The sequence below is a fragment of the Trichosurus vulpecula genome, chromosome 1 (genome assembly GCF_011100635.1).
Source record: "Trichosurus vulpecula isolate mTriVul1 chromosome 1, mTriVul1.pri, whole genome shotgun sequence".
NCBI classification, from domain to species: domain Eukaryota; kingdom Metazoa; phylum Chordata; class Mammalia; order Diprotodontia; family Phalangeridae; genus Trichosurus; species Trichosurus vulpecula.
In genome coordinates, this window is record NC_050573.1 from 64,587,956 (window position 1) to 64,611,779 (window position 23,824).

At 42.2% G+C, this 23,824-nt stretch overlaps 2 protein-coding genes across 2 annotated transcripts in view; both read right to left on the reverse strand.

Annotated features, from left to right (window-relative positions):
- The window catches only part of LOC118848854 (cytochrome P450 4F3-like), a 140,755-nt gene that overhangs the window by 106,775 nt on the left and 10,156 nt on the right, over positions 1 to 23,824 (reverse strand). The gene's annotated exons all lie outside the window — the stretch shown is intronic.
- LOC118848875 (cytochrome P450 4F3-like) overlaps positions 1 to 23,824 on the reverse strand; it is a 63,573-nt gene that overhangs the window by 29,558 nt on the left and 10,191 nt on the right. Inside the window, exons 2-3 of the mRNA XM_036757918.1 lie at positions 22,443 to 22,659; positions 2,578 to 2,722 (exon numbers count right to left, since the gene is read on the reverse strand). Of these exons, the coding sequence (XP_036613813.1) occupies positions 2,578 to 2,722; positions 22,443 to 22,658 (361 nt within the window). The 5' untranslated portion in view covers position 22,659. The remainder of the gene's footprint in view (positions 1 to 2,577; positions 2,723 to 22,442; positions 22,660 to 23,824) is intronic.

Sequence of the window (23,824 nt, forward strand, 5' to 3'; positions counted from 1 at the left end):
GCTCCATTGACCTCCGGAATATCGCATTCCAAGCCCTTCGATCTCTTAATGTAGAAGCTGCCAGATCTTGGGTTATTCTGATTGGGTTTCCACAATACTCGAATTGTTTCTTTCTGGCTGCTTGCAATATTTTCTCCTTGATCTGGGAGCTCTGGAATTTGGCAACAATATTCCTAGGAGATTTCTTTTTGGGATCTATTTGAGGAGGCGATCGATGGATTCTTTCAATTTCTATTTTGCCCTGTGGCTCTAGAATATCAGGGCAGTTCTCCTTGATAATTTCCTGAAAGATGGTATCTAGGCTCTTTTTTTGATCATGGCTTTCAGGTAGTCCAATAATTTTTAAATTATCTCTCCTGGATCTATTTTCCAGGTCAGTGGTTTTTCCAAGGAGATATTTCACATTGTCTTCCATTTTTTCATTCCTCTGGTTCTGTTTTATAATATCCTGATTTCTCATAAAGTCACTAGCTTCCACTTGCTCCAATCTAATTTTTAAAGTAGTATTTTCTTCAGTGGTCTTTTGGACTTCCTTTTCCATTTGGCTAATTCTGCCTTTCAAGGCATTCTTCTCCTCATTGGCTTTTTGGAGCTCTTTTGCCATTTGAGTTAGTCTGTTTTTTAAGGTGTTGTTTTCTTCAGTGTATTTTTCAGTATTTTTTTGGGTCTCCTTTAGCAAGTCATTGACTTGTTTTTCATGGTTTTCTCGCATCCTTCTCATTTCTCTTCCCAATTTTTCCTCTACTTCTCTAACTTGCTTTTCCAAATCCTTTTTGAGTTCTTCTATGGCCTGGAGCCAGTTCATGTTTTTCTTGGAGGCTTTGGTTGTAGGCTCTTTGACTTTGTTGTCTTCTTTAGGCTGTATGTTTTGGTCTTCTTTGTCACCAAAGAAAGAATCCAAAGTCTGAGACTGAATCTGGGTGCGTTTTCGCTGCCTGGCCATATTCCCAACCAACTAACTTGACCCTTGAGTTTTTCAGTGGGGTATGACTGCTTGTAGACTAACGAGTTCTATGTTCCACATTTGGGGGGGAGGTGCCAGCTCTGTCAGAGCCGCACTCCTCCTTCCCCAAGCACTTCTCCTTCTTCAGCAGGCTGTTGCACTCCTGCTCTGATCCGCCACTTAATTCCTCCCACCAGGTGGGACCTTTATCAGAGAAACTGGCTGCAGATATTGTTTCCCAGCTGTCTGTTTCCTTTCTAATCTTGGTTGCATTGGCTTTGTTTGTGCAAAAACTTTAATTTAATGTAATCAAAACTATCCATTTTGCATTTTATAATGTTCTCTCTTTTGTTTGGTCATAAATTTTTCTGTTCTCCATAGATATGATAGGAAAAATCTTCCTTGCTCTCCTCTTTTGCTTATAATATCATTATGTCTAAACCATGGACCCATTTGGACCTTACCTTGGTATATGGTGTAAGATCTTGGTCTATACTTGGTTTCTGCAATACCATTTGCCAGTTTTCCCAGCAACTTTTGTCAAATTGTGAGTTCTTATCCCAGAAGCTGGAATCCTTGGGTTTATCAAACAGTAGATTAACATACTAACTGACTACTGTGCCTTGTGTACCTAAGCTATTCCACTGATCCATCACTCTGTTTCTTAGATAATACCAAGTAGTATTGATTATTGCTGCTTTCTAATACAGTTCTAGATCTGTTATGGCTCAGCTACCTTCTTTTGCAGTTCTTTTCATTAATTCTCTTGATATTCTGGACCTTTTTTTCTTCTAGATCAATTTTGTTATTTTTTCTTCTAGCCCTATAAAATAATGTTTTGGTATGGCAAATTAATTTTGTTAGAATTACTGTTTTTATGATATTAGCTTGGCATACCCATGAGGAAATAATATTTTTCTAATTATTTAGATCAGACTTTTTTGCATGAAAAGTATTTTGTAATTTTGTTCATATACCTCCTAGGGTTGTCTTGGCAGGTTGACTTCCAAGTACTTTTTTATTGTCTACAGTTACTTTAAGTGGAATTTCTCTTTCTATCTCTTGCTGTTGGGTTTGTTAGTAATGTATAGAAATCCCAATGATTTATTTGGGTTTATATGTATCCTGAATTTAGCTAATGTAGTTAATTATTTCAAGTATTTTTTTAAAATTGATTCTCTAGGATTCTCTAAGTATGCTATTATATTATCTACAAAGCTGTATCATGCTTATGTGTCTAAGTATGGTATTACCCCTCTCTCCCATTTCCCCTACCTCTCATTAGATAAGGCTTTTATTCTCCTTGAAAGGAAGTACCTTGTCATTTCTATTTATATAAGAAGCACAGGCCTGAACCTCATGCATCCATATTTTTTTTATTAGATTGAATCGAATCAAATATAAGGTAGATGGGCCAGGGACTATTTCTATTTTACTGATGAGTAAAATGAAGTCCAGAGAATTAATGAGACTTGCCTAATATTAGACATAGATTAGAATAGGAGCTGAGACTGAATAAGAATCTGACTCACAGTCTGTGTTCTTTCCCCTGGATCCTCACTCTGTTCTTGAGGCCCCTCCGAAACCAAGGTCTCCCTTTCCATATTAGGCCCATAGAAAACCAAAGGACAAACCTGAGGCCTTAAGCAAGGGCGAGATGAACATGGGATGGTAGAGTCTGATCATGGGAGTGAATGGCCCCATCCACCAGATGAAGGCACCATCAAAGAGACGGTCAGTCTTTTGAATATAGCGAAGACCCTCTTCATTAGCTGGGGCCTGAAGGCAACAAGGAAGAGTTAGAAATATAGACATGAGGGAGCTCCTTCTGCCAGCTTCCTTCTGCACACTTCAGTTCAAAGAAGGAGCATGTTGAAATGGAGTTCTCCTTTGCTCCTTCCCAGATGCATTCACTCTTCCCCTTGTCCACATTTGTCTCCAACTTCTACCGCTTTTTCTTTCCCCTTCTCTCTCCTTCCATCCTTTTCTTCTTCCCTCTCTTTTCTTCCTCATGGGCAACAAGGTAGTGCAGTGGATGGAGTGTCGGGCCTAGAGTTAGGAAGACTCATCTTGTTTAGTTCGAATCTGACCTCAGACACTTTTAAACTGTGTGACCACAGGCATGTCACTTAACCTTGTTTGCCTCAGTTTCCTCATCTGTGAAATAAGCTGGAGAAGGGAGTAGCAAACTACTCTACTATCTTTGCCAAGCAAACCTCAAACAGGTTCTATGAAGAGTTGGAGATCTTTGAACACCAACTTTTTAGTCTAGAGATGAGTGTGAATATACACAAACAGAATACTGCCTTGAGCTCCAATCTGCTAGGAAGGCATGTCCCCCCACCTTAATGTGCTGTGTATCAATGGACCCTAATCACATAAATGGGCTATAATGAATTCTATCATACAACCTTTGTCTTGTCTTTTTCATTTTGAAGTCCTTCCATTTTAATGGAATATGTCATTCTCCTCAATAATCTGGATAACAGAGAGGTGTTCCTTAACCACCTTTACTTCATTTCCTAAGAAGACCAGTATGTACCTTGAGCATAGATAACAACTACTCTAGGAAGGTCCATGAAAATTCATTTAACTCTCCACACTTTATGAAAGCAGGAATCCTTCTTATTTGTCACTCTGCTAATACCTCTTTTGAATTAAAAGTCCAATGGGCCTTCCTGGGCTAGGATGTGGGCAGAGAAGAAGACTAAGGTTTGCTTTCTTCAGCAAAAGGGGCCAAACAGAGCCTTATGGTAGCATATTCCTCCACCCTCTCTCTCCTCTGGGCTCTATTCCCCCAAAGTACAGTAGTATTTGGTCTGGAAATCCCCATTGTATTCTTTCTCTTTTACACTTGACCCCAGGGATACTGCTACATTATTAATGCCACTTCCATACCAACTCCTTTCTCAACATGAATCTCTGTATTTCCAAATATTAGAAATTGTTTCTATTCCAACATTGCTAACTTTTTTATTGCAAAACAATGGCCTTTGGGACCAATAAGGCACTGCTGCTCTGAGCCTCCATTTACCTCTTGCACCCCCTAATCTCTACACACACACAAACACACACACACACACACACACACACACACACACACACGTGCCGCCTGAATGACCAGGGCCAATTGGTTCTTGAGTTGGCCCCTCCCCTCAGCTAGCCCCATGAATCATCACACAGGAAGTTCTCTGCTCCCAGGCATGGGTCTCTGGGCTTCCTGCCCTGGAAGAGAAGCAGCACATCCATGAAGACCAGGTCAACACCCAACAGAGGTGGACCCAAACCCACGTGGTCCAAAAGCCTCTGCTGTCCCAGACATGTAAACTAGGCCCTCCCCAGAGTTAGCCCTAACAGGGGCCCAGCACCCAGCAAGGCTCAATGAGATAAACTGAGTCACTCAAAGAAAACAAAGGCCATTCTGGTCACAACCTGCTATTGGATAAGGGCAGACAGCTGCCTTCTAAGACCTGCTCCAAAGAAAGGGGATCTGTCTGGAAGCATTCCCAAACCCATCTTCAGAAGAATAAGCTCCACTTTACTCTAACTACTCCCCATAGCAGAGAGTGGGAAAGCAGGGGCCATTCAGAAATGAGGAGATAGGATGGGAATAGAAAGGGAATAAGAAGAAAAAGAGGTAAAAGACATGGATAAGGACAACAAGAAGAAGAAAATGTGACTGAGAAAGCCTTAGAGAGGATAGAATCAGGAAAGCCATAGTGTACAGAATACGAAAGCAGAGAGTGTTATGCGGTGATATGGTATGAGGTTTGAAATATTATCAGAGACAATGAGAAAGAGATAGAGAAACATGTTAGCATAGGCACATTAGGTAATTAATCAATATGTATTTCATTCAGTTGTTGAGACATAGAAAGAAGAGACTAAAGATGGGGGATGAAGCTTAAAATCAAGAAGCCCAGATGAGTTGACAGGGGTGATAGAAGGAGGGAGGGCAGAGTATTGTATGGCAAAGACTTGACCTTTAGGCAGATCATGGAAAGCTGCAGGCACATGATTGGTTAGATAGTGTCTCACAATGACCATGGCCCTTGGTGCATCCATATTTGAGGCTGAAGTAAGGGGCTTGATGAAAAACGTAAGCAATAGATGGAGGGGCCCAAGTCATGTTACAAAGGCCTCCCTATAACCAACCACCAATGGGATAATTTGACCCATTTCCTTCCTCCATGGGGTAATTCTGTAAAAAGTGCAACAGTGGGAGCCACCAACTAAAGGCAGCCCCTAAGAGACTGCAATGCTACCCATCACAAGGTGTGGCCAAGGAGACCAAAGGGGAGAGGGTCAATGCAGCCATGTTGCTGGCAGATTCTCCTCCTGCACACCAAAAGGGGAGGCAGCATGACATCCTAGAAAGATCCCTGGATTGGGCATGAGAAGACTTGGATTCTACTTCTGAGTGTATGACCTTGAGCAAGCCCCCATCCCTCTCTCGACCTCAGTGAAATGGCTTCTAAAGTCCCTTCTGCATCTAACATTGTATGATTCTATTGGATCTCATTGAGCCCTGGAAATACAGGAGAAATTTTTCCATCTCTAAGTTTCTTATGTTCCCACCCAGGGACTATGTTTTATCTTCCAATCATAGATTTGTGGGAAGGAATATTAGGGAGCAGAGAGACGAGAGAAGGTAAAATGCAGTGTCTAGGTCACTGCATTGGGAGTTCAAGGGTCTCAGTTTAAATCCTGGTTCTGCTAGTTAAGTGACCATAGACACATTACTCTTTGTTCTGAAGTGCCTCATTTACCCATAGATACTGTGTGGTTAGGTGGATGTGGAATTTGCTGAATTGTTGAAGTTATCCTGGGGGAAGCTGTCTAGTGGAGTGCCTCAGGGTTCTATTCTTGGCTCGTTCCTATGGAACAAAGGCTTAAATGCATATGCTTTTTAAAATTCTTAGATGACACACAGCTAGGAAGGATAATTAATACAGTAGACAACAGAGAGGGATCCCAATGGTAGAATGAACTGAGGTGAACAAGATGAAATTTAATGGGAATGAATGTGCAAGCTTAGCCTTCGATTTGAAACAATCAATTTCATAATCAGGTGGTGAAGAAGCATGGCTGGAGAGCCGGTGATCTGAAAAACAGATGGTGAATTTAGCATCCTGAAGAGCCATGGGGAAATGGCAGCCCTAGTTAGACCATACAGGGAGCACTGGTCTCATCTCTAAGCAACATATTTTAGGATGTTATTATTAATAATAAATAATAATAACAATAAAATAATAGCTAATATTTACATAGTACTTAATACATGCCAGGGGATGGATTAATTGCTTTATAATTATTATCTTATTTGGTCTTCACACCAACCCCTTGGAGACAGGTGCTATTATTATCCCCATTTTGCAGATGAAGCAACTGAGACATACAGAGGTTAAGTGACTTTCTCAGGGTCATACAATAATGTACGTTTTTGAAGCTAGATTTGAACACAGGTCTTCTTGATTCCAAACCTTATGCTCTATACAATGAGCCACCTAAATGCCTCAAAGATGTGACATTGATGGGGTAGATAACAACCAGAACAGGGTAATCTAGACAAGAAAGGGATGGAAAATCATGCCTTCCAATGAGCAGCTGATGTTTGGCTTGCAAAGAGAAGACCTGGGGAGAGAGGATAACTCTCTTTAAAGGGCTGTCATGAGAAAGAATGATTAGATTAATTCTGCTTGGTTCCAGCAGTTGAACAATAGCATTAGGTGCAAGGTATAGGAGGGCAGATTTCTGCTCAGTGTATAGAAAAATGTAGAACTGTCTAAAATAGAATGGGCTGTCTTGTACAGTCGTAAGATCCCCAATCACTGGAAGTCTTCAAGCAAAGGTTTCTGACACAGATGTTGTGGGCCTGTTTAACCATAAATTTCTTTCCTAGCTCTGAAATCCTGTGAACTCTGACAATCATACATCAGAGATATTTTTTACTTTGACTATATCTGTAATTTTGCAACTTGTATATTCCCTTACATTAAAGTCAATAAAACCTGGGAACCTCCCAAGGTCAAGAGAGAAGGTGGTAGGTTTGCTGGGAGGCTATAGCTGGTATTTGCATTTCAAGGATTTGAGTGGAGAGAAATCAGTTATAGAATTGATGGTGGTGGTTACATGGATCAAGTCATCTATCCTCAGTGCCTGAGAATGAAGTTTCAGCCCAGAGTCATGTGGCTATTGTAGGGACTGACACCAGAAGGAGGATCTGCCCCAGGGAATGAGGACAGTAGCCCTTCCTTGGCCACAGAGCTTTACAAAAAGCAGAACATGGAGTGGGGCAGCATTTCCGTTAAGCTGCAAGTTGAGGCAGTAAGGACTTATTGAAACATATAAGGCACCTGGCTCCATGCCACCTGGTCTAACCTCGGACAGTTGAGACATTGGGTTCCTCAAATGGACTTAGCTTCATATCCAAGGGAGGAGACTCTTTGCCCCTGCCCGTGACTCCCCTTTATACCCACATCAAGCTCTTTCTCTTAGGTCGGGCCAAGTTAAACAGTGATGTAGAGAGGAACTTCCCAAAACTTCCAGGACCAGGGCAGTTCTTAAGAGAGTGGAAGAAAGCCTCCTATCACATCTGTGGCTTTCAGACATGCCAGAACTTGACTGGGCCAAATCTTGAGCAATTGGCTTTAAAAAAAATAACAAATGCATTGTTGCTTAAAAAAAACATCGTAATTATTTCCTAATAACATCCTCTTCCCCCCATCACAACAGAACCTTCCCTTGTTGGTAATTGCTTTTTCCCCCAGAGATATGATGCAAGACACTTTGGTACATTCTTATCATACAGATTTGGCAGTACTGGAAAACTGACCACCGTCCATGAGAGAGGTGTCAACTATCGTTTCAACACAGAAGAAATTCAAGGACGAGAAACAATGATATAATATACTGCTCAATGTTCTTTGCTAGCTTCCCAAACTCCACAGTAAAACCCTTTGTGAAACCAGGAAGCACCTTACCAAATCTCTTAATAGGTTGTAGAGTTGTGGTTGATCTAATTAGCTATCAGTAGCAGCTGCTTTACTTCTTCCTCCATAAATATCCCAGATATGTATTCGCTCACATAGTTGGCTGTCTCCTATATCAAGGCTGTCCAAACTGTAGCACACAGGGCCACATGTGGCCTGCAGTGTGATTTATGTGGCCCACTTATTTGCATAGAAATTTACATAAATGCTTTAGCAAATGAAGCTGAGCTACCACAGAGCTCTCACTAAAATGGCAAATCAAAATAAATTGTGCACTGTTTCGATAAAAACCTAAGGTTGGACAGCCCTGATATATATGAAACTGGACAATCTCCTCATCATTTGATTCTTCATACTCATAAATGTGTTATGGAGATGCTGGAACAACTAAGACACAAAACCCCCAACTAATTCAAATGTTTATTAATACTCCAAACATGTCATGTAGGACATAGATAACAAAAAGAGAAAGGGATCAAAGCAAAATATCTCGATGCTACCACTATTGAGGCATACTTCCCAAGCTTAACTAGCCTCTCTCCCTCCTTACCCTCAGCACAATATTTTCTACCTCTCAACAAATATGCTCTCTCCCTTGCCCTCTTTCTGTATTGAGGAATCTCACTAAAAGACAATGGATAAACTTCCTTTCATTTCCCAGTCCCTCTAGCACTCCTAGGGAGATTCTTGTACAGTCACTCAGTCCTTTCCTTAGTTATTCCCACAGAGAAGAAAGCTATACAGGCATCTTTCCCTCTCAGCTGTAGATGGAAGCTCCCCACCATTCCCCATTCCCAATTTCCTAATAAGTTGCCCTCGAGGAGTCTATGGCATAACTGTCCTGCTCTCACGGCCTGACAACTAGTTGATTATCCCCATAAATTCACAAAACATAGAGTGCCTGAGCTGGAAGGGCCCCTACAACATAGCAAAATTGGGGGAAAAGACTCTTAAGACTTCCAGAATATAAAATGTTAGAATTTAAGAGCAGGAGAGGATCCTCAGAGGATAGAATGTTTGAATTAGGAAGACCTTTGAACAGAGAAATTTAGAGTCATAAGCATCCTTAGAACATTATCAAATATGAGAAACATCTTAAAATACATATTGTCAGAGGGATACAAGTACTTAGGACAGCAAATGTCAGGACTGAAAGGAACCTTGGAAATAATAATGAAATTTAAGGGCTAGGAAGGATATTACGATGTAGAGCACCAAAACATTAAAGGACCTTAAGATTTAGAATGTATAAGCCCATAAGCAACCTTAGGACATAGACCATCACAGTGGTTAAGGGGCTCAAGACATGGAATGTCAGATTTGCTAGAGCACACAAATCATTAATGTCATATTCCCTAGAGTCAGTATTTCCAAAATGGATGATAGTGGAAATCTCCTTGGTAGTGGGAAGAGATCCCTTTTAAAGGAGGGGTGTCAAACTCTTTGACTTTTGAGAGCCAAGATGGTGGAGTAAGCAGTAGATTTCCATAACTCTTCCATATTCACCTCCAAACAACCATTAAATAGTGCCCCAAAATAAATCCTGAAAGAGCAAAACCAGAAAAAAAGACAGGGTGAAACAATCGTTTCACCAAATAAACTTGCAAAATAACCAAGAAAGGTCTTTCTCACTCAGGCAAAAGGGAAACGTAAAGCAGGACAGGAAGAATCCCAGTAAGCCAGGAGCAGCCCACACCTCAGCAAACCAGCAGCAGATCGTGAGATCCAGTCTCGTACAGCAGGCAAATATCAACACCAGGACCTTCCATGTGTCTTAGTATGTGCAGGGTAATTAAACAGACTCCAGCCCCAAGAACTGCCACTTGTTTCAGCATAGCCCTGGGCCAACAGGCATTGAGCAGCAGCCAAGTGCTTCAGTGTAGCCCTGGGGAAATGCAGAAGCACTCCACAAGCCTCAGCATACATTACACACCATCACTAGCATCCTGGCTTAGCATGAGATAAGCTGCCAGAACCCTATGGCCTCAATCAGTGCCAGTCAACCTCTACCCCATTCCCTTAGCACACTACTAGACTTGAGCATCCCCCATGGGCCCCAGGGCAACATCAGTGCAGCACCAGATAAAGAGCCAGGGCCTGCAGCCCCTAGTGTAAGAAGACTGAGAAAGTGTCCTTTCCACCCTGGGAGCAGAACTCAAATTTAAAAGAAAGAAAAAGGCCAAAATAGATGAGCAAAAAAAACCAAAAAACAAAAAAGGAATCTGACCATAGAAAGTTATTATGATGGCTGGGAAGATCCAGACTCAAACTCAGAAGAGGACAACAATGTCAAAACACCTGTAAGCATAACCCCAAAGAAAAACAGGAAGTGATCTCAAGCCCTGAAAGATCTCATGGAAGAGCTCAAAAAGGAATTTAAAAATCATATAAGTGAGGTAGAAGAAAAATTGGGGAAATAAATGAGAGTGATGCAAGAGAATTATGAAAAAGAGTTAATGCTTCGTAAAAGAAAACAACTGTTTAAAAAGTACAATTGCCTAAATGGAAAAGGAAGTAAAAGATAATGAGGAAAACAAATCCTGAAAAGTTAGAATTCAGCAAATGGAAGCTAATGACTATACAAGTCATCAGTAATCAATCAAACAAATTCAAAAGAATAAAAAATAGAAGAAAATGTAAAATACCTCATTAGAAAAATAGCTGACCTGGAAAATAGATCCAGGACAGACAATGTCAGAATCATTGGAGCACTTAAAAGCCATAATTAAAAGGAGAACCTGGACAGCATATTTCAAGAAATTATCAAGAAAAACTACCCTGATATCCTAGAATCAGAGGGCAAATTAGACATTGATAAAATCCACTGATCACCTCAGAAAAGAGATCCCAAAATAAAAATTCCAAAGAACAATACAGATAAATTACAGAACTATCAGGTCAAGAAAAAAATACTGCAAGTGGTCAGAAAGGAACAATTAAAATATCAGAGAACCACAATCAGGATTACGCTAGATCTCACAGCTGCCACATTAAAGGATCAGAAGTCATGAAACATGATATTCCAGATAGCAAAGGAGCCAGGACTACAATCAACAATCACCTACCCAGAGAAATTAAGCATAAGTCTTCAAGGACAATTTAGTCATTTAATGAAATAGAAGGATTTCAAGCTTTTATAAGGTGAAGAGCAGACTTGAACAAAAAATTTGATCTCCAATATCAAGATCTAAGAGAAGCCTAAAAAGATAAAAATTGAGAAGAAAACATAAGGCATTCAATGGAGCTGAACTGTTTATATCCCTACATGAGAAGATGATACTTGTAATTCTGAAAAACTGTACCGTTAATAGCATAGCTAGAAGGAATCTATATATAGACAGAGGGTATGGGATCTAAGGTAACTTGGAGTAAATGACATAAAAAACATAAATAAGGAATGAGAAAGAGGATTACACTGGGTGTAGAAGGAAGAGAGAGGTAGAATGGAGTTAATTATTTCACATGAAGAGGTGCAGAAAACCTATTATACTGGATAGAAAGATGAGATGGTGGGCAATCGGCATAGCTTAAACCAGGGCTGAGGAACCTGCAACCTTGAGGCCTATTGTGGACTTCCATGGTGTGACTTTTTGACTGAGTCCAAGGTTTACAGAACAAATGCTTTTTTAATAAGGGTATTAGTTCTGTGAAGTTTGGATTCAGTGAGAGGGTCACCCTTGCTGACCTAGAGGGCCACATGTGGCCTCAAGGCTACAGGTTTTCCACTTCTGGCTTGAGCCTTACTCTCATCAGTATTGGTTCATAAAGGGAATAATATTCACAGTCAGTTGATTATAGAAATCTATCTAACCAGACAGGGAAATAAGAGGCAAGGAGATTAAGTAAAGTAGAGGGCAGACCCAGGGGAGGTGGTAGACAGAAGCAAAACCCTGGTGAGGAGGGAAAAGGTGAAAGGACAGAGGACAAACAGGAGGAAAAATAGGATGGAAGGAAATACACAGGTAGTAATCATAATTTGTGAAAATGAATGGGATGAATTCTCCCATAAAATGGAAATGGATAGCAGAGTGGATCAAAATGCAGAACCTTAAAATATGCTGTTTACAAGAAACACGCTTGAAGCAGAGATATGCACAAAGCGAAAGTAAGGGGCTGGAGCAGAATCTATCATACTTCAGTTGAAGTCAAAAAAAGCAGGGGTAGCAATCCTGACCTCGAGCAAAGCAAAAGCAAAAATAATCCTAATTAAAAGAGATAAAGAAGGAAACTACATCTTGCTAAAATATGCCATAGACAATGAAGCAATATCAATACTAAACATATATGCACAAAGTGGTGTAGCATCCCAGTTGTTAAAAGAGAAATTATGTGAGCTACTATATTAGGAAGGCAGAATTTATGATTTCAAAGAGAATCTCATATGTGCCTAAGAGGTCCGGAACCGCAGGATATAAGGAATTCTCTAGGCAGAAGGCAGGAGAACTAAAGCATGTATTTACACTCCACAATAACAAGCCCACAAACCAGCGTCCCCATTTTGATATTTTCATCAAAAGCTTCCAGGCCCAATAAGTCCACCTTATAAGCGTAACCAGGAGGCCACAGAGAAGGGAGATGGTATAAGGCAAAATCGTATACATGCTTCCCCTCTACGGTAAGAAGATTACCCACTAGCCTCTAGTCAGCTCTGCTACCGGCAGCTCAGCTTCGGCTGTAGGTGTCTCTGGCTCCAACCGGAAAAGGAAAGGAGGATCTTCAAGCTGTCCTCTCCCCTCTTATAGAGTTTTTAACATCATCAAGCGCAGCCTGAATGACCAAGGCCGATTGGTTCTTGACTTGGCCCCTCCCCCAGCGTAGACCACGTTAACACACCTCCCCTCAGCCAGTGCCATGACTCATCACACAGGAAGCTCTGGTCCTGCCCCGTAAGAGCAAGCCCCAGCATCCAGGGAAGCTCAACGAGGCGAGCTGAGTCATTCAAAGAAAACAAAGTCCATTCTGGCTACACTCCACCCCTCACAATGTTCTAGGATGCACAATCCAATCATAATTCAAATTAAATTATATATCCTAGAACATTATGATCCAATTATGCAGGAAACTAAAACATATCATTCACAATAAAGCAAAACATATCATTCAGTGACATTCCCAAATATTGGTTTACGATTCAAATGTGATCCACCCCTAGATCCCAGCCAGATAATCTCTTCAATCAATCATCCCAAAATAATTATTAATAATTCAAATGTCCACCCCTAGATCTTCATATCCATTACATAGGATCAATAATATCATAACAATAAAACAATATAGCAAGGATAACACAAAATAAGTACACAGAACACTATTGTCATTCCCCCCCTCAAACAATTGGGGCTCAAAATCTTGGGGTAATGGGTGAAGGTCTCATTTTCCATAGCTTCTTCTTGCTGAAATTGGATGTAGAGGTGTCCCTGCCCCAAAGAGTCCCATTCCAGAGTTCAGTTCTTTAGCGAGCTGGCAGGAATTCCAAGAATGCTACGTGCTTAGGCAGTCACCAGAAACTGCAGGGTGCTTAAACCTGCAGGAGACAGAACTAGCGACAAGGTTAACTAAAACAGAGAACAAAAAGAGTAGGCAAGTATGGGCTATTATCCTTTAAATAAAATCATCTCCAGTTTAGTTGAAATTTCAGTTATGCAGAGATCCAATATCAGAGCCAAACTCAGATGGGAAATGTTTCTTTTTAAATGGAACACAATGAGGAAACTAAGCCAAGAAGATCCCACCCTAGATGGAGACCAGGATTGTCCTCCCAGCCTTTCCCCAGATGTACAAGGGAAACCAGGAGGATCCCATCCTACATAGACTAGGATTGTCCTCCCAGCCTTTCCCCAGATGTACAAGGGAAACCAGGAGGATCCCATCCTAGAGAGACTAGGATTGTCCTCCCAGACTTTCCCCAGATGTACAAGCTTTCATCCGTTAATCACACAAAGTCACCTTCCCTCTGAGTGGCTTGTGTCAATTGCCAGCATCAGCCATACCTGTGGGGTCCGTGAATCTAATATTATAGCCCTATTCACGGTAAAATATATGGTTCAGGGGCACGATTTGGTAACTATCTTCCCCTGAATAGACAACTGTTACAGTGTTGTTCTTCCCATGGGCTATGACTTCTGCAGCCTTTGGAATATCATCTGGCTTCCGTTTTACCCATACCTTAGCTCCCAACTTTATTCTATCAATGGAGCAAGCCCCTTTTGCCCCTCTAGTAGTTATTTTGGGAGGAGGGTCAGTTTTCACAAAGGGCATTTTTTCACAGGGGATAATAATCACTTGAACTATCCTATCATTCCTACCAAATTGTACAGGTTTTTCACCCAAATTCTGGAGTGTCACAACAATTTCTTTTTGATAATTTGAATCTATCACTCCAGCCAATACATGTACTCCTTGAGCTGCTAATCCTGGTTTAGGTAATATCTGTCCAAAATGATTCTTGGGGATTCTCATACATACTCCAGTAGGGGTTTTTCTTATCTCTTTCCTATTCAACCTAAAATTCTCTATACAATGTAAATCATATCCTGCCGAACCAGGTGTTCCTGGACATGGTAGCGGGACATCTTCCCTCACAGTCCAAAATTCAATATTTTGGATCTCACGTGTTTGCTGTTCTCTAATCTGCAAATTTGGGGTCATCATTCTGGCTAGAGGTGTACTCCCCCCAAGGGCCTATTATTCAAATTACGTAAGGCAATAGACAAATTATCCTTCCAATGTCGATATGAATTATTAGAGCTTAATTTTCTCAGCTGTTCTTTCAACAATCCATTCATTCTTTCAATCAGCCCAGATGCTTGTGGGTAATATGGAATATGATATATCCATTCTATATTGTTCAACACACAATATCTTTTCACTTCTTTGCCCTTGAAATGTGACCCATTGTCACTTTGAATCTGCATTGGGGTTCCATAGTATAAACTTACAATATCTAGGGTTTTACAGGTGTTTTTCTGAGTTGCGTCCTTATAAGGACAAGCCACTAGTACACCTGAATAGGTGTCAACACACGTACATACATATTTACATCCTTTATCCTGGGGTAGTGGGCCAATATAATCTATCTGCCAAATTTGGGCTGGAACTTTTCCCCTTGCTATTTCTCCAGTTACTATCCTAGGAAGAGTTCGTTCTTTTTCTAATTGACATATACAACACCCCTTTGTTATTTGTTTTAGCAACGCATGAGAGATACTGATACCCCGATCCTGTGCCCATCGGTGGGTGGCCTGGACCCCTAAATGGCCGGCGGTCTGGTGGACCCATCTTGCTAAGGCTGAGTCATCAGTTGGAGTTGGAGTAGGGACAATACATTCAGTGGCAATCTTTGCTAGTCGATCCGCGTGTGCATTGTACTCACGCTCTGGTGTGGTCAGGGTCGCGTGAGCATCAACATGAAAAACTGACAAATCCGTAACCAAAGACATGTCCCATATATTTTCCCATAACTCTTTACCCCCAACTTGTTTGCCATGAATCTCCCAATTCTGATTCCTCCATATAGGCATCCAAGTAGCTAATCCATTAGCTACCACCCATGAATCAGTAAATATATGACACTGTCCTCCCTTCTCCATTCTGATGGCCTGATGTACTGCCATCAGTTCAGCATATTGGCTACTTCCCCCTATCCCAGAACTTTCCAGAGTTTGCCTAGTACAGGGGTTATAGGCTACTGCTTTCCAATGTCTCTTCTGTCCTAAATATTTTGCTGTCCCGTCAGTAAACCAAGCGTGTTTCTTCTGTTCTACACTTAGTCCATCATACCCATTATTCCATTTCACTAAGGATGGCACCATCTGTTGCTTAGATTCAATGGGTTTTTCATTTCTCTCAGTGCCAATGTTCGCCACCGATTCATGTAAAGCAGAAACTCCACTTTTGCCTGCTCTGGACCTATTCTGAATATACCACTTCCATTTGATTATGCTTGCCTCTTGTGCATGTCCAATTCTGTGAGAAGCTGGGGTACTCATTATCCAAGTCATAATTGGAATTCCAGGCCTTAATATCACTTCATGACCCAGGGTTAGTTGCTCAGTTTCTACTAAAGCCCAATATGCAGCTAACAGCTGCTTCTCAAAAGGTGTATACTGCACTCCAGATGAGGGCAGTTTCCTTGACCAAAAGCCTAAAGGTACACTTCGGCTCTGTTGTTTTTGCCACAGACTCCAATTTGCATAGTCATCTTGTACAGTCACTTGTAACTCCACTGGCCCATTTTGCATAGGCCATAAGTCCAGAGCTAATTGTATAGCAGCCTTTGCTTCCTCAAAAGCTCTACTTTGTTCAAGGCCCCAGTCCAATTCATATTTCTTTCTGGTGACTTTATACAAGGGTTTTAAAATCTGTCCCAAATGTGGGATGTGGTGTCTCCAATAACCAAATAGCCCTATGAACTTTTGGGCCTCTTTCTTATTAGTAGGGGTGGGAAAATCCTGAATTTTTTGTCGAGCTTGTGGGAGAATTTCTCGCAGTCCTCTATTCCACTGTATCCCCAAGAATTTTACAGTTTGAGCTGGCCCCTGAACCTTTGCGGGGTTGATTTCCCATCCTTTGCTTTTCATATGGTCAGTTAATAATGCTAAACTCTCCTCCACTTCTTTTATATTCTTTCCCTGTATCATGATGTCATCTATGTAATGTGTAAGCTGTACACCAGGTAGCTTTAATTCATCCAAATGCTCAGCTACAATCCTGTGGCAAATAGTTGGGCTATGAATATATCCTTGTGGCAGGCGTGTAAATGTATACTGTCGGCCTTGCCAAGTAAAAGCAAACTGGTTCCATTGCTTGGGGTCTATTGGGATCGTAAAGAAGGCATTGGCCAAATCAATAACTGCATACCAAGTCCCTTCATGTTTTTGTATTCTCTCTATTAAAGTAACCGTGTCTGGAACAGCAGCATACAAGGGAGGAGTCACTTTGTTCAGCTGTCTATAATCTACTGTCATCCTCCATGTCCCATCTGACTTTTGGACTGGCCAGACAGGGTTGTTCCATTGAGTAGCTGTAGGGAGTAACACTCCTGCCTCAACACATTCTCTTATAGTGTTGGCAATTTCATCTTGCCCACCTGGCACACGATATTGCCTCAAAGTAATTACTTCAGAAGGTTCAGGCAAAGTGATTGGATCCATCTTGATTTTCCCCACTAAGACTGCATTAATGCCTATTTTCCTCACAGCAAATTGGTATTTCCCTTCAGGTAAATTTAAGGTCATACCCTTCAAAATGTCTATTCCAATGATGTATTCAGGAATAGGCACAATAACCACACTATATTCTTCCTTGGGCAACTGTCCAATTTTCATCATCAATTTAACTTGTCTGGCTGATGTTTCAGTCCCTCCTAGTCCTGTGATGGCAACAGGAGTTCCATGGCTGAATTTGTCTGGATTCCCATAGATAAGGGTGGCCTCGGCCCCAGTGTCTATTAATGCCCTAGTCACTATACTTGACCCATTTTTCCAATATATGGTCAAGTTAACGTGAGGTCTGCAATCCAGCTTACGTATTTCCTTAATTTGGGCTGGGGCCTGGCCTGTTTCCTAGTATTCCCTAGCATGTGATTCACTTGGGTATGAAGGTTCACCATCTGTAGCATTGGCAGGAGCAGTTCTTATTTCCCTGTCTCTCCTGTTATCAAGTCCTTTATCTTGGTACATCCTGTACAATTCATTGGTTGGAATGCCATCTATCATTTCAAAACCTACCCCTGCTCTCAATAGAGCAGTGAACATTTCTTTTCTTGTCACTCCATTTTGGCGCCAAGTTTGCTGGCTATTCACCCTTCTCTCTCGAGATCTATCCCTTCCCCAGTCTCCTAAGTCATGTAACTGTAAAATCTTATTTATCACCTCTGTAAGATGGGTCCCTACTTCCCCAAGTAACAGATTCAAAATTAGTTGTTTATAAGCAGGGGGAGCTGTCCTAATTATTAAATTCCTATGAGGGATTCCTATGGGATCATTGTAATATTTGTCTGCAGTTCCTGTCATAATAGCAGTCTTCATTACTTCCTCCTTTAGTCTCATGATACAATGTTTAAGTGAATACCAGGGTCTGTGCTCAGTGGGCCACATAGAATCATTAGTATATCTCTTATTGCATCCCGCAGCAGCTAATGCCAACAGAGTAGTCCTGCTAGCATCATCTCCTTGCTGATGATGTTCCCTAAAAGCTTGCTGAACTAGAGGATCATGGCTGATACCTATGAATCTCATACAGTCCCTCTTATCTACTAATATTCCACCGGCCCCTTGATCACTAAGTCTTACCATCCAAGATATTAATGGTTCTCCTACTCTTTGGCTGAATCTACTCAAAATATCTGTGACCTCTTGTGGTGAGAAATCTTCCTGAAATTCCCTCGTAACTAAATTGCCACCTCTGGTTTCTGTCCTCCTCCTCTCTACGGGACAAACGCTTGTCTGAGTATTTAACCATCTCCCATTCTCTGTGCGAGGGATGTCCTGAACCCTAGTAGCGTTTTCTGTCTCAGCCCCTAACACTGTCTCATTTTCCCCCCACTCGCTTCCCCTGCCACCATGGCAAGGACAAAGCAGGCAGTCAGGCTTGGTCTGGGCTGAGTTGGGATGCACTCTTGGCTTATTTGGCCTCCTGTTGCTCCTAGCCACATTAATAGAAAAGTTCTCATCTGAGTCAGTGGGTTCTTGAGCAGCAATTTGTTCTCCTGCTTATCTGAGATTCCTCTTCTTGCTGTGGGGTAGGAGTGCCCCCATCTCTTTCACTTAATCTCAATCTTTCATATACTAGCTAGTAGGCTGATAACACTATCCAGCTTTGCCTAGATAGTGATGCCCCTGACTGAATCCCAACCTCTTGTAAACACCTTTCCAAATCCTTAGGATCTCCTCTCTGTAGCCTTGGTTCCCAGTTTTCACAGGGTCCGGCTTTTTTAGCCAATTCCTTTGCTAAGGAGGAATAAAATGGATCCTCCCACCCTGGGATATTCATCTCTTCCTCTGAAGTTCTTCTGCTTCTGAACAGAGATCTTATATCTAGCGATCCCATCCCATCCTCATTGCCAAATATATTAGGAAGGCAGAATTTATGATTTCAAAGAGAATCTCATATGTGCCTAAAAGGTCCGGAACCGCAGGATATAAGGAATTCTCTAGGCAGAAGGCAGGAGAACTAAAGCATGTATTTATACTCCACAATAACAAGCCCACAAACCAGCGTCCCCATTTTGATATTTTCATCAAAAGCTTCCAGGCCCAATAAGTCTGCCTTATAAGTGTAACCAGGAGGCCACAGAGAAGCGAGATGGTATAAGGCAAAATCGTATACATGCTTCCCCTCTACGGTAAGAAGATTACCCACTAGCCTCTAGTCAGCTCTGCTACCGGCAGCTCAGCTTCGGCTGTAGGTGTCTCTGGCTCCAACTGGAAAAGGAAAGGAGGATCTTCAAGCTGTCCTCTCCCCTCTTATAGAGTTTTTGACATCATCAAGCGCCGCCTGAACGACCAGGGCCGATTGGTTCTTGACTTGGCCCCTCCTCCAACGTAGACCACGTTAACACACCTCCCCTCAGCCAGTGCCACGACTCATCACACAGGAAGCTCTGGTCCTGCCCCATAAGAGCAAGCCCCAGCATCCAGGGAAGCTCAACGAGGCGAGCTGAGTCATTCAAAGAAAACAAAGTCCATTCTGGCTACAGCTACCACCTCATGGTCAAACGAGAGAAAGAGCATTATGAAGTGGAAAGCAGATAGTTTTAATTATATTAAGTTAAAAGGCTTTTGCACAAACAAAAACAATGCAGCCACACTTAGAAGGAAAGCACATCTTTACAGCAAGTGTCTCTGATAAAGGCCTCATTTCTCAAATATATAGAAAATTGGATTCTTAAGAATACACGCCATTCCCCAATTGATAAATGGTAAAAATACATGAACAGGCTGTTTTCAGATGAAGAGAACAAAGCTATCTATAAGCATATGAAGAAGTGCGCTAAGTCACTTTTGATTAGAGAAAGGCAAATTAAAACAATTCTGAGATCACAGGTATCAGATTGGCTAATATGATGGAAAAGGAAAAATAAGTGTTGAAGAGGATGTGGCAAAATCAGGACACTAATATACTGTTGGTGGAGTTATGAACTGATCCAACCCTTATGGAGAGCAATTTGGACCTATGCCTAAAGGGCAACCAAACGGCATACTCGTTGATCCTGTAATACAACTACTAGGTCTGAATCCTAAAAAGATCATAAAAATAGAAAGGAAGCTACATGTGCAAAATATTTCTAGCTGCCCTTTTTGTGGTGTCAGAATATTGATAATTGAGGAGATGCTGATCAACTGGGGAATGGTTGAACAACCTGTGGTATATGAATGTAGTGGAATACAATTTTTCAATAAGAAATTAATGGGCAGATTTCAGAAAAACCTGGCAAGACCTGTATAAACTGATGCAAAGTGAAATGAGCAAATGCAGGAAAACTTTGTATACAATATCAGCAACATTATGTGATGATGAACTATGAATGACTCAGCTCTTCTCAACAACGAAATGACTCAGCTCTTCTCAACAACACAATGATCTAAGCAAGTATGAAGGACTCCAGAGGGAACATGCTATCTGCATCCAGTTAAAGAACTGATGGACCCTGAATGTAGATCAAAGCACACTTTTTTCGCTTCATTCTTTTTTCCCGGTTTATTTTCATTTGTGTCTGTGTCTTCTTTCACAACTGAGACTAAAATGGAAATATGTTTTCCTCGATAGCATATGTATAACTTATATCATGCTGTCTAATATTTTAGGAAGGAGCTGGGGAGGGAAGGTGAAAATTTTGAAACTCAAAATCTTGTAAAAATGAAAGCTAAGAATTTTCTTGAGATGTAATTGGGGGAAAAATAAAATATCATTTAAAAATAAATAAAAGAGTAATGTCAGGTTCCAACCTAGGATCAAACAAATACAAACTAAAGACTAGGTCAGGCTAGGAGCTTAGTATTCTCAGAGGGTTGAGGTGGAGATGGGCAAGATAAGGCTAGAAGAGCTTTGGGCCATGGGCTAGGGCAAGAGTAAGCAGTGTAGATTCCTGTTGGCCATGAGGGCCAACTTTTTGAGGCATTTGAATTGCCCTTACATGGATGAAAAACAGTTGTGGTTTACTCACAGTTAGGGAGAGAGAAGTAGACTAGACCTGTAATTTTGTCTGTCGAGGAAATTCCAGGAGGAAACTCCCTTTACCAATGTAGGTTACCACTTTCTCTGCAACATAAAGCCTTAGAGAGATGTCGAGAGCTCTAAGAAGTTTAGTCACTCAGTCAGCATCACACAGCCACTATAGATCAAAGGTGTGATTTGAATCCAAATGGCGCACAATAGGCATTTTATAAATAATCATTGGCTCTTTGAAGCCAATGAATCTCTTTGAAAATTCTACCTGTTGCAGCTCATTCTGCATCCTGGGGCAAAGCAAAACAAGGTGAATTTATTCAGGTCTTCATGTCTCCAAAGCCAGATCTCTGTCCACTCTGCCAGCTGCCCATCTCCTCAGTTACATAACTAATAAGCTTCACAATCTGGCCTTGAACTAGGTCACCTTTCTTCTTTCCCCTACATTGTAGTGGTTCACTCTTTGCCCTCCATCTCTGCCTATAGCAGGGGTTCTAGAGATGCTGACAAGAAAGTTCTTGCTTGGGAAGGGGCCTGAGAGATAGTTAACAGGAGGAACTAAATCAGAAGGGAAAGAATGGACCAAGGAGCCATTGATGCCCTTGATCAGGCCTAGCAGGACTCTTTGAATCTCCCTATGTATGACATTCTTGGCATTTAGCATGGGCCCTAGGCCTTCTTGATGATTTCACATAACACTGAGAAGGCAGCCACCTTCCCTAGGTTCCTATCAGACAGGTCTGAGAATAAGCAACTCCATTACTACCAGCCAGAGAAACATCTAAGACACAGGATGCTCAGGTCATCATTCTAAGACAGGCTTTCCTCATACCCTCCATTTTTCAGCAACCCTATAGCTCAGCCCTTCCATCACCTTGGTCCATCCCCCCACCCCCTTAGTGCTCCAAGCTTCTCGGGCTCTCCACCACCTTTGATACTCAGTCTTCTCATCCTCTGATCCTTCTTCCTCTGTCCGACACTCCCCAAGGCCCTTCAGTCCTGCCAAGCCCTTAGCATTGCAGTCCTCAGAATCCTGTCAGTCACCATTAGGGAGTCTTGGAGATTCCAACAACTTCCTCAGTGGCCCATGGACCTCATAGCCTGCTATTTCATCTAGTCTAGGGAACCAGACCTTCCTTTACTCCCATGAAGTTGACTTTGTTGGTAGCTTGGTGTGCATCCTCAGTCCCTTATCACATTAGTGCCCCATCTCCTGAGCCTCACTAAACCTCCCATTCTCATGCTCTAGCCCAGTTTCGCCCTAGTTCATTAGTCCCTTCAGTCCTATGTCCTCTGTCTCCACTCACTCCTCCAAGCCCCACCCTAGGCTCCCCACTTACCAACCCAAGGTGGCCAACGAACCAGTTCTTCATAGGGGGCTGAGGGAAGCATCGAAGCCTCTGGCAGTTGATATAGTATTGTTGGACACAGGTTAAGCCCTTGACCAGGATCCAGGTGCCAAGGGCCAGGGAGACAAGGAGCAGGATGGAAGAAAGCCCATGCACCAGGCCTGCCAGGCCCAGCTGATGAGATAGCCACTTGAGGGCAGGCAGCATCCTGTGGGAAGAGAGACCATGAGGCAGAGGGGGAGATATAGGGCAGTCTTAGTAGAACTGTTGGAGCTGGAAATATGAGCCAAGGGTTGTAGAAGCAATGAGCATGGAGAAGAGGTTTAACTGTACGGAGCCATTTCAAAGCAGCTTAAAGAGAGATTAGTGAGCCACAAGGTTAGGAGTAGCAGGAGAGAGAAGTGAGTAAAAGAAAATGAGAGGTTTGTGGAAGAAGGAAGACACTGAAGATCTGAGTGACACCAGTGTCTTGGCACCTCTAGGCTTAGAGTCCACTAAAGGCACATTCCCAGAGGGGTGTACATGCCCCTGACTCCTAAAGGAAGCCTAAAGCAGAATAAGGACACACAAGTCCTTAAACAGAAAGGGCTCTCCCCCAGTCCCAGGCTGGGCTCTTGGTCTTGCATTTTTTTTCTTCTGGTTCCTTTAGTTTTCTGGATGCCAGCATTTTCTTGATGTCAGTAACTAACCCTAGGTATCTATCCCCACATAGGCCTCTTCCAGACTCCAGGCCCAGGCTGGGGATTCGTGGGCACTTTGTGAACCACTAAAATAACTGAGATGACTCACATTACTTCTCTCCCTAGAGGCCTCTCCTAAGTCCAAGCTGACTTGGCCTGAGTCTCAATTCCAATTCTAGAACCCTGAGCCCTTCAGGGTGGCAGATATGGCTCTCTTCCCTAGCAGAGGAGTCCTGTAGTCCCTGTAGCCAGCTCCCGGGATGTTTAGAAGGGAGATCCTCCAAGGAAAGCACCTAATCCTGCTTCCCCACCAGCTTGTTCAGCTTCCTGCTGACAAATGTTCCATCTGCCCCAGCTGGACCCACAATCTACACTTTGCTCCTATTTCCCCCTCCCAATGCTTCCCCGACACTGGCTGCTTCAAAAAACCCTTCTACCCTCATTAAACAAAAAGTTGGAGCTAGGCAACTAATCCTTATCTGGAATAGACACATCTGGTTGCAGGATGCCTCATCCTATTTCCCAAGAGCTGAATAGGGAAGGAGGAGATGGGAGAAAATCCTTAAGCAGCAGGTAGGCTGAGCCAGAAAGACTCACCCATTTGCCACTAGTACCTAAGAGCAGAGATTGGGTTTACCTCTTACTCCTGACACAAAAGTCAGGGTGAAAATTCTCCAGACCCTGCCTTATCCT